This window comes from Capricornis sumatraensis, chromosome 4 (assembly GCF_032405125.1).
Source record: "Capricornis sumatraensis isolate serow.1 chromosome 4, serow.2, whole genome shotgun sequence".
Taxonomy (NCBI): domain Eukaryota; kingdom Metazoa; phylum Chordata; class Mammalia; order Artiodactyla; family Bovidae; genus Capricornis; species Capricornis sumatraensis.
In genome coordinates, this window is record NC_091072.1 from 101,689,683 (window position 1) to 101,700,246 (window position 10,564).

The window sequence follows — 10,564 nt, forward strand, 5'->3', positions numbered from 1 at the left end:
TTACTACATTGTTTAATTGTATCTGTCTGCTCTGCTAAACTAAGAACTTCTCAAAAAGAGTGACCATTTTTTATGTCATTTTCAATCACCAGAGCAAACCACAATGTCAGGGTCCCTAGTAGGTGTTCATTAATGTCAAAGCAATCCAGCTTGCTTCCTCCATCTACTCCTCCCCTTCTGTGCCATCTGGATAGAATCTTATTTCCATTTGGGAATGTTTTTAATAGGCCAAATTGCTCTCTCGCCTGTTTGTCATCTCCCCTGGATAGAGGGCCCTCTTGGGACCCAGCCCACAAGGTACTGTTGCAACTCACATGGGCTAACTGCTTTTCCTGTCACCCGTTACTATGCTTCAGATGGCCTAATCACATCAAATATGCAGCCCTCCCACTGTAACACTGAGGCAACTGTGGTTAAAAACAAAGTTTTCTGAATCTTCAGTTAATGTTAAGTGTTAAAAAAAAACTTCGGTTCAATATCTCCATTAATTCCTAAACTTAAGAAACATAAGTTTTAAAAAAGGAAAAATAAAAAATCATACCTCTGAAAAGGTTTCTGCCCCTCAACAGAAACTACACCTGCTCTAGAATCTGCACACACTTTGCTCACCTGGGTGGGTTCTTACTCAGCTCAGTTACTGTTCAGTCAATGACTAAATCTTTCCTAAAACACTCTTTTGGGAAGTGGGAGTGTATTGTGTAGGGTTTTAAGGTATCCCTCCTCCAACCAGGCTGTTGCATTTCCTTAATTTAAATGCACTGTCTCACACTTTGGTTATTACTTACCAATCTGAAATGCCGTAGGATTAGGGAGCAGGCACTTGCTTCTCATACCTATGTCCCCTCATAAGTCAAATTCATATCAGTGAGCACAAACAAGCAACTGTAAAAGAGCAATCCTTGCTCCTGGGCAAAAAGAAGGGATGAGGTATGACTTCAAGGGCAATGAGAAACTCCTCTTCTCCAAATATATTTTTCTAACTCCAGATCTATGTTTGAAATTCTACAATGATAATTTCCATTCTTTAACTCCCTCTTTAAAAAGCAAAAACTCTCAGGAGGATTAATACTTTAAATGATTATTAGTTATTTACACCCTAATGTGGAGCAATTTTAGATCATTTTTCTTGAAAGTAGGCCTTGATTAAGGGGAAGGTAGAAAAGATAAGAAGAGATGTATAGAAGAAAGGGACAAAAAAAAAAGGGACAGGATATCATCAGGATGCAGGAAATGGCAAAGCCTAGTGAGGATTTAAAACACATACACATCTACACAATTTCCCTAGAACTGGCTTTGTAGAAGAGAAAATAAAAGCTTCTGGAGGGACAACAATCAAGGTTTCCAAGGGCACTGTACAAAGGCTGGGCACATCACAGGGCTTCTAAAGCCAGTAAGGACAAATTCAATTAATAAGGTGGTGTAAAAAAATGTCCCAGCTGTGTTGAGGTTTAGAGGAAAACCAATTTCAAAGCCAGAAAAATTTGCAAGCTTCTCATATCACTATAGAAAGACAGACACAGAGGCCCTTTAGAAGAACCACCATCTTCTTTGGGGATAATGAAGGGAGAGTCATATAATTTGAACATGCAGAGACCATGAACCACAGGACAGAAATCTCAAATTCCTCACTTTAGCAAAGATGCCAATAATTTTCCCAAACAAAATGATTCACTTTAACTTTTCTTTCCTGCCCATAAAAGAGAAAGACGTTTTGGCCATCTATTTGGGCATTTCCTTAGGATACCTAGTGCACAAGTTGGGTGTGTGTGTCTGTTTAAGAATGTGAAGGAATAACCCAGAGTACAGCTCTCTACTTGTCTGAATTTGATAAAAGAATGAACTGTAGAAGGAGCACAATAAATAACAGAGTATCATCCCAGAAGGGAAAACTGGAAAGGAGAAGCCAGTGCATGGTGGGAACATGAAAACAGAATTGCCTTTGGTGGCACATTGCCCAAAGTGAAGTAAGATTAGTTTGATCTGCTGTCTCTTATCTCTGACCTTTCTGGATGAAATGAGTGGGGTATATGTGGGAGGTTTTACACTTTTTACACTTCCATAAAACCTGAATATTTTAAGATGTACATACCACTTTTCTAATTAAAAAGAAAGTAGTTATAAAATACAGTGGTATAAAATGGAAAAAGGAGGAAGTATAATAAGGGAAAATCCAATACGCTCCAATCTATGGGGGGAACTAAGGAGGTCAGTAGACTGTTAAAAATATATGGGAGGAAGGGACCTCTGGGTCTTAGAAATCCATCTTCCTTTTCTCTACTCACCTCCTTCCCCGAGTGCCTCTGTTTGACCCAGCTTTCTAATAGCTCAGAAACCCCGGCTCCTGAAGAAGTAGACAAAGAACGGGTGATGCCAACCTTCTGGAATGGAATTTCTCTCTTCCCCAAATCCCTTCCTCTGTGATATCACCTCATATTTCCAGGCTTGATTCCACATAATCATTACCTGCCTGGGAAATACCCAAGTCTAAGTACCACAAAAGTTTCACCAACTATAGTCAGAAGATCTCTGGATGGCTGGGGATACCTAAGCCCATTTCTAGAGCAGAAAATGAATCACTGATTCCCCACTTCCAGGTGAGAGATATGGTCCCCAATATAGGCCATATTATTAAGCAGGAAAGAAAGGAACAAACATCCCCCAAACCCAACTTCTTAGCTTTTTCACAGGACATGAAACAGGAGGTAAGAAACACCGAGACTGCAGCCTAAACCAGCTTGAGGCCAAGGGAGAGAGTAGGGGCTGAGTTGGGAACTGCCAACAGTCACAGAAAAAAAACCAGTTTGTCTTCACTGTCTACCCTGAGTACCAGAAAACTTCAACTTGCCACATCTCCACACCAATGGGAACAAAAGCGCGAGTACTCGCAAAACCCAAGGCCCCCAGTCCACCCTTCAGCATTCCCAGAAGCTCCCATCACTGATTCGTGGCCCTGCTTCCAACAGTCCGGCTACCTGAGTCTTCAAGATTAGGAAAGCTTTCTTCGCTTGTGTCAATTCTCCCACACTGAGCCCAAATCCCTCTCGGCTCAACTCTGGGGCACCCTAGTTATTTTTATAATAGCCACTTTACCTGAAAAGAATGCCTCTTACCCAGTTAAGAGCCCTTCCCTCACCCTTCCAAAGAGAGCTCTCGAGAGTCCCGCCCCGGTTCCCCTCGGGGCCTGGACGTCGGGTTTGACCCCTCCTCACCTCCCGGCGAATGACTTACCTCACCCGCCGCCCAGTCCCTTTCCCCCAGCTCCTCCCTCTTCGGCGCCGCTCACTGAGGCCTGCCCCTGCCCGCACGCGAGCCCCGGGCCTCCTGCGCCGGCCCACGGCCCAGCCGCCAAAACCTCCCGGCCGCCTCCCCGACTCACCAACTTCGGGCTCCCAGCCCGCCCGGCCCCCTCCTCAGCGCCCCCATTAGGCCTGCCGGGGCCTGGTCCCCTTCTCCCCTCTCGGGTAGGCCATTCTAACCCCTCGCGGAGGCCCAGACCCTCCTCTGCCCTCAGGCCAGGCCGCTTTCCTCTCCGGGGTGCCTCCGCCCCTGCCCTTGCGGGCTCCATCAGCCCGGTACCTGGGGCTCCGTCTCCCCCGTCGGGCCCAAGCCTGTGTCGAACAGACAAACAGCTGCAGCTCAACCAAACCCTCCTGCCCCTCCTCCTCCTCCTCGCCCTGGGGCGGGGCCCCAGCCAATTGCACGACTACCCGCCTACCATCAAGGGTGGGCTCTCTGCGTGCTAATCCGCCAATCTTCTGGAGAAAGGCGGGACTCTTTCGGCGCTGTCACCAACGAGTACGAGCGAAGGACTGGATAGGCGAGACCCCAGACCAATACAGTGAGGGAAACCTTGAAGATGGACGAGGTGAGGAGCCACTAAAGGGCGAGCTCCTCAAGCTAGCGGGCGGCACCCCGTTGATAGGCGTATACTTTAACCAATAAAATCTCGATGCCCTCATGACCCCGCCTTTTAATTTATAAACATCTAATCAGGTGAGCGATGGAGGCGGGTCAAAGTGAAACTTCAACCAGTACTGCGAAAAGTCGGGACTTGAATGGCAGGCAAGGCGGGGTTGAAAGAGGCCTTAGGAACGCCGCTACTGACCTTCGCCCCTCCCCCGGGGTTTGGTGGGGGCTGCCTCCAGCGCCACGCCTTCGATGACAAATTCGCGGGAGTGAAGGGAAATACCCCTCCTAAGGACCCGGAGCCTGGGAATTTAAGCAGCCTTCACGTCGGTGCTTCCTCCTTTTAGTTGGGGCCTCAGAGCACAGGAATTTCGGGGGTGGCCCTCAGGCAGTCTGAGATGTTTTCTGGTGAGTTGAGACAGTGGCAGGTCCAAGAACTGGTAGTTTGGGGAGGCTTTAGCCCCTTTACAATAATTTTCGTACAGACGGTTGATACATTCAGAATCATATGTAAATATGAATAAATATATTTGAAAAACTCTGTAATATGCAAAAAGAAAAGAAAAAAAGGCAAACTTATTGGGAAACGCAGCGTCAATGCGAATTCCCTTGGAGCTCACTTCCAACGTAGTGCTGCTCCTGAGCCCTAACAAACATTGCAAATCTCGAACTGGAGCCTTGTATGTATGTGTGTGTGTGATATAGGTGGTGGGTAGGGTGGTGAGACGCGCAGGTTTAGGGGAAAGTGAAGTAGGAAATGCATAAACTTAACTTTCCTCAGCCGTAAAATGGGGGCAATAATTCCTGCTTCGCCCACCCGTACACTGTCCACTGCATCACAGAGGTCGAAATGGAGAGAGATGGGAAGCCGTGCTCAGACAGATTAAGAGGGGTCTTAAATCTATTATCACATACACACATCCATATTCTCTCTCACACCAGTCTTTCAATAAATACACAAAAGCGGAAAGAGATGAACTGTAAAACTAGGAACTTTTTTTTAATCAGTTACAAACTAAATTACAAATAATATTAACAGCAAGAACACTCAAAGACAAAAGGTGGGAGAAGAGAGACAAAATCATAAAAAGAAAAAAAGGTTTTTTTAAAAAAACACAACATATTTGCATTACAAACCCCAAGGTGCACATGGCAACAAATCCCCACCCATTCCCACTTAAAAAACTACTATAACCTGAAATATAAATATAATTGTTCATCCTTCTTTTAAAGAAATATTTTTTCCCCAATGTCCCCACTCAGTCACAGCCCTAAGTGTCAGAATTCTCAAAATGATGTTTCAACCTTAACTTTTACAGGGTGGCCTTCAGAGGAAGATGGCACCTAGCACCTTAAGAATCTTAAAAAGAGAAAAATTCAAACACCTTTCACTTGCCTCATAAGGCCAAGGTGAAGCACAGTCCCTGTCCCAGAGCCTCCTAGACACATCTTGCCCATAGGAGGGACAGGCAAGAAGCCTAGGAGCCATCATTTCTACTGCAGCCCCACTGGGACCACAGAGACTGGGAGTCTTGAGTCTCCCAGATGTTAGGTGAGATGAAACACTAAAACTAGGGTATAAACCGGTTGGATCTATTTTTTTTTAACCTAATTCTTTGAAACAGGCCCCTCCATAATGTTTTTGTTTTGCTTGGTTTTCAAAGGTTCCAACTTAGCCCCCACTGCTATAAGTTGGCCTTACACAGTGGCTCTGGAGGCTTGGGGTCTTTATCATCCCAGATACAGAAAATAATAATAGTGGGGCTTTCAGAGACTGGGATGGGAAACCTATGTGGACGGAGGAGAAAGTCTTTTTTTCTTTCTTTCTTTTTTTAAAATACCAGCCCTCTTAAGCAACAACTAAGAGGAGGGAGAGAGGGTAGTGGAGGCTGACTTAAGTGCATCTAATACTGAAGCGTCCTTTCATTTCCACCTATTTCTTCCCTCCACCCCATCACTCCAGAGTGGACTGGGTAAGAGGGGCAGGTGAGTGCTAAGGCAACCAGACAAGATCAGTGAGCTAAGTGCCCGGGCTGACCCAGATCACACTCACACTGGAGAAGAGGGTGATACTGGGGGTACGGGCTTGAGAAGGCGATCAGAGTCGAAGGTGAGGTACTGGCTTGGTCACATCTTGGAAGAAAGGGTGAGCCAGAGCTGCCTTGGCTGAAATCCGCTTGTTAGGGTCGTAGTGCAGCATTTGCTGGAGGGAGAGATGCATGCTGACTTCAGTAATGTGGTAATGGACTAAATGGGCAGCAGGTATTGAGAAACTGGGAAACAGAATTCCTTTCACCCTGAGTTCCCATTTCCTCCTCCCTGTATCTAATGGGTGCACCAACAAGAGGGAAGCAGAGACAAGGGAAATGCTGAGACCAGGAGTCCAGGGCCTCATTCTTTCTTCATGCTAGAAAAACCCTGCCCTGGGGGAGGGAACAAGAGGAAATGGATGCCCACTCCCTAGTCTCACCGATAACAAGCTCCGTCCATCTTCATCCAGGGGAGGCACCACTTTGCTAAAATCCTGCCTGGCCCACTTGGGGAAACTTGGCTTATAATCAGGCATAGAAGTAACTCCTGGCCAAACCACCTCATCTGGGGTTCCCAGGGTCCGAAAGATCCGGAAGAGTTGGTCAATCTCAGAATCTCCGGGGAATAGGGCCCGGCGGGTCACCTGAAAATGGGGAAAAAGGAAAGGCCAAGACCGACATTGACGTCAATCAGAACTGCCCAAAGGATAATGGAGGTTCCCACAGGCAGTAGAAGGTCAGTAGGGCCCCATGACTCCCTCCCCAGGGTCTTTCATGGGGTCAATCACACAGAGCCTGAGACAATGAAGTCCCTTCATCTGCCTCCTCACCCCCTCCTTCCTTCCCCCAACCATGGCTTTGCAGATCCCCAAGGCTGGGTGGGGCTGGGAGGGGATGAATGTCTGGGGTGCCACTGACATGTAGCAAAGGGATGTCAAGCCACTCACGGGGTATGGGGTAGACACTGCGGTCATCCCCCCTCCTTGTGATGCAGCCACTTCTAGATATGAGCACAGCGGGCAGAGACTGTGTCTTCCATTTCTTCTGTGTTCCCCACAGCACCTAGCATGGTGCTGGGTACACACTAGGTGCTTAACAAATATTTTTTGATGAATTGAGAGACGTATATGGGCAATTGTAAAGTATTGCACTGGGGGATAAATGCATGTTATATATATGGGCTAATGGTCTCCATGCCCCCAGATACAACCCAGATAAGGGACCATAAAACATACTGCTGACTTGATTTGAAAACTCAGCTCACTCCACTGTTGTATTAAAGGGAATGAGAGCTCCCTTATAAGGCTGGGCCTCAGGGATCCTTCAATCTGAAAAGCCAGAGGTTGAGGGGGGGACATGTCTGCAGTTTAAATAAAAGGTGTGGATAAGGTGAATACAGCTGGCCTCACCACTTCCTGATGCCCTAAAATAAGGTCTATAGGCAAATGAAGGAGATGCTAAATGGAACTTATTTTCCCAAATATATATAGGCTAAAGCTAGCACAGTTGCAGAAATGATTTAGCTCAGTTTGGAGATAAGCTTTGTATACTAGATGCTAAGCTGTTTGAGGCTATCCTAACATTGTGGTTGACATCAGGGATGACAGCCCTCTCCTTTCTCCATGACCCCCTTTGTGCTACTCTAAAGGAAGAACCCTGTGATAAGAGAAGGACCATGGGTCTGGGCCAAGAAACAGTTCTGTTGTTCTTGAGTGTGGGAAGGAGTGGGCTGAGTAGACCATGGGCATGCCTCCATACCATCTCAGCAAAGATGCAACCGAGGCTCCATATGTCCACTGCTGTGGAGTAGTATTTGCAGCCCAGAAGGATTTCCGGTGCTCGGTACCACAGAGTCACCACCTGAGGAAAAGAGTACAGGACATGAAGATATCCACACGTCAGTTCCTAAACACTATTCTGCTAACTCAATTTCTTCACAAGCAACTTCTATCCCTCCATCCTTCCCTTCACTCTCATTGCCCCTAAGTGAAATAACTGGGTACAACTTCTCAGCCCAGAGTTAGCCTAATCCATGGTTCTGGGGAACATATATTCTGAACCCCCAATTTGCAACCTTCTTGGAAAACTTGAGGCAAACGGTCATAATTTTAAATTTCATGCCTTCCACCTGTCTCCTGGCTCGGTATCTATCAATATATGAATTCTGTGCATACTCTAAGACCTCTTGTGGTGTCAGAAATACTTTCCATCTAGTGAGAAACTGCTGGCCAGATCGTTACTAAAAACTCTCTGAATGTCCTTGTTAACACCTCCCAGGAAGTTCAGAGAAGACATGCAGAGGAGGACTCACCTCGTGGGTATAAGTACGAACAGGGACCCCAAAAGCTCTGGCTAATCCGAAGTCTGCTAGCTTGATGGACCCATCTGCGTTGATAAGCAGATTCTGAGGTTTAAGGTCTCGGTGCAGGACCCGATGAGAGTGGCAGAAAGCTAGGCCCTGGAGCAGCTGGAACAAGTAGCTCTGACAAGGGGAGAGAAAAGACTCTGTTTTTCCACCACCGTGAGCAGATTAGGGTCTCCTCTGTAACTCCAAAGTTCTACTAAAGCCTTTACTAGTTAAAGTGTAATTATACGTTTTCAAGCTATTTCTCCAGTTGGACTGTCAACCCATTGAGGATAAGATCAGGTCTCATTCAGTTTTGCATTTATGTTCCATATCGTGGACCAGCACATTGAAAGTGTTCAATAAATGTGTGTTGGATGTTTGTTGGTTGATCGAAAGTAGCTTCCGGAGTAAGGAACCCAGAAAAATGGACAACAGAGACTCACTGGCTATTTCTCCCACCAAACAGGTGGAAGGGCTTTCTGGAGGCATCTACCAAGTACCCCCCAGTCCCATTTATCCGAGTTTCATCTCAAGAACCTTCCACCTGAGCTGCTAAGTTGACTTACTAGAGTTTCAACTTCTTTGATTCCCCTGCCCAGCCCTAGGGTTAAAAGCATAATGAGCAGTGAAAGAGCCACAAGAAAAGGTGTGTGCGTGTGTGTGTGTAGCCGGGTGAGGGCTGGGAAGGAAACCAAGATAAATCACTCAGTCCGGACTGCCTGCCTTCAGTCCGGACCCCCAAAACATGCCCATGTTGGGGAGGAGTTGATGAGAAGGAGTACCTTTATGAGCGGAAGAGGAATGCCAGTGAGTGCAGAGGCATCCATGAATTTCTTGAGATCCTGGTGCAGAAACTCAAAAACAAGGTAGAGTTTGTTTTCTGTGTGAATGACATCCAGCAGCCTAGGGAAGGGGGAGGTCCAGGAATACACGTGAGGGAGAGAAAGGCCCAGACAATACAAACAGAAGACATTCTCCTTTACTGTCAGAGCACCTCCCACCTCCCAGATACATACTTACTTGACAATATTAGGGTGATTAAGCTCCTTAAGCAAAGAGATCTCTCGTATGGCAGTACTGGGTACACCCTCTGTCTCACTTGGAGAAGTTGAGAAAGCAGAGATGGGAATGTGGTTACAAATATTCCTTTTCCCTCAGCAGTACAATCATTCCCCCCACCCCACCCCCAGCCCCCACCAACCCAGCATCCCCTAATTAAGTGAGAGAAAGGGTGCTTCAGGGGTTAAATCATGGATGGACAGAAGTGTCTTTTTAGACCCATTAAGATCATCATATCTTCTTTGCCCAGGGTTAGGTTAGCAAAGCCTCTTGGTGAAGGTGAAGTTAAAAGGGGGAGAAGTGTGTGTGTGTGGAAGTAACAACACCCAGCCTCTCTAGAGGTGCCAGTAAGGTTCAACTGCCATTCTTTTGAAAGAGAGAATTCTAAGATGCGGGTGGGGTTGGGGCACTGAGGGCTGGTCTAGTCATTTATAAGGGTGCTCTTTACCACTTATCACAAAACCCATCTCCTCGTCGGGGAGTCCTGGATCCCATCTCAAAAGGCTCCTTCCTCTTCCTGACTCTTTCTGACTGTACATTTGGGGACATCGCCCGCCTTTGGGGAGGAAATTTCCCATGGATTCTACACTACCCTATAGTCTCCACCGGGAAACCCTCTACTCGTCCTTCAACCCACCTCTCCACTTCAAAAGACTTCCCTCCCTGCTACCTTCCGGTCCCTGGAAGGCTACCCGCCTGTTGAGGTGGGGGTGGGGGGCACTCAAGGAGCTCCCGAGTCAGGAGTCCCGGGTACAGAGGCCACTCACGTGTCCAGGCGGATTTTTTTAAGCGCCACCACTTCTCCCGTCAACTTGTTTTTGGCTTTGTACACAACTCCGTACGTGCCCTCTCCGATCTTTTCCACTTTTTGGAAGTTCTCCATGAAGCGCTAGCGAGTCCGGTCAGCCCGGCCCTGGAGCTGGGGCCTGGGAACCTGCAGAAAACGGCACCCAGCTCTCGGGGGCCGAGGAGGGAAACAGGGCCCAGCACCGCGACCCGAGGTCGGGATGGAACGTAGTGTATCTCTCGCTCTTGTCAATTTGTCCAACTTGAAACAATATTGCCGCCTCCCCCCTCTAGTTCCCTACCGCCACCAGAAGCCCCGCCTCTCCTTCCCGCGTTTCCCTGGCTCCTCCCTCAGATCTTCCTATTGGTCTACGTCAGAGAGGGCGGGTCCAGCCCTGTGTCCCTCGCTGCAAACGACCCCACCCAGAGCAACTTT

The 10,564-nt window shown here is 47.4% G+C and overlaps 1 protein-coding gene across 5 annotated transcripts; it reads right to left on the reverse strand.

Annotated features, from left to right (window-relative positions):
• Positions 1–4,958: 4,958 nt before the first annotated feature.
• CDK2 (cyclin dependent kinase 2) lies at positions 4,959–10,386 on the reverse strand. 5 transcript variants are annotated; one of them, XM_068970074.1, is made up of 8 exons: positions 10,110–10,386; positions 9,304–9,381; positions 9,066–9,186; positions 8,248–8,418; positions 7,695–7,796; positions 6,884–7,027; positions 6,377–6,580; positions 4,959–6,109 (listed from the first exon to the last, which is right to left on the reverse strand). In XM_068970074.1, the coding sequence occupies exons 1-8, from the start codon at positions 10,223–10,225 to the stop codon at positions 6,005–6,007; spliced, it is 1,041 nt and encodes a 346-aa protein (XP_068826175.1). In that variant the 5' UTR covers positions 10,226–10,386; the 3' UTR covers positions 4,959–6,004. The 5 variants fall into 5 exon arrangements, with proteins under 5 accessions (XP_068826175.1, XP_068826176.1, XP_068826178.1 ...); XM_068970075.1 differs by lacking the exon at positions 6,884–7,027; XM_068970077.1 differs by lacking the exons at positions 6,884–7,027; positions 8,248–8,418.
• Positions 10,387–10,564: the final 178 nt, after the last annotated feature.

Coding starts and splice junctions, on each gene's coding strand:
- CDK2 (XM_068970074.1), bottom strand. CDS start 10,225: ATGGAGAACTTCCAAAAAGTGGAAAAGATCGGAGAGGGCACGTACGGA. Junction 9,382..10,109: donor AAAAAAATCCGCCTGGACAC/GTGAGTGGCCTC, acceptor AACTTCTCCAAG/TGAGACAGAGGGTGTACCCA. Junction 9,187..9,303: donor AATCACCCTAATATTGTCAA/GTAAGTATGTAT, acceptor CCCCTTCCCTAG/GCTGCTGGATGTCATTCACA.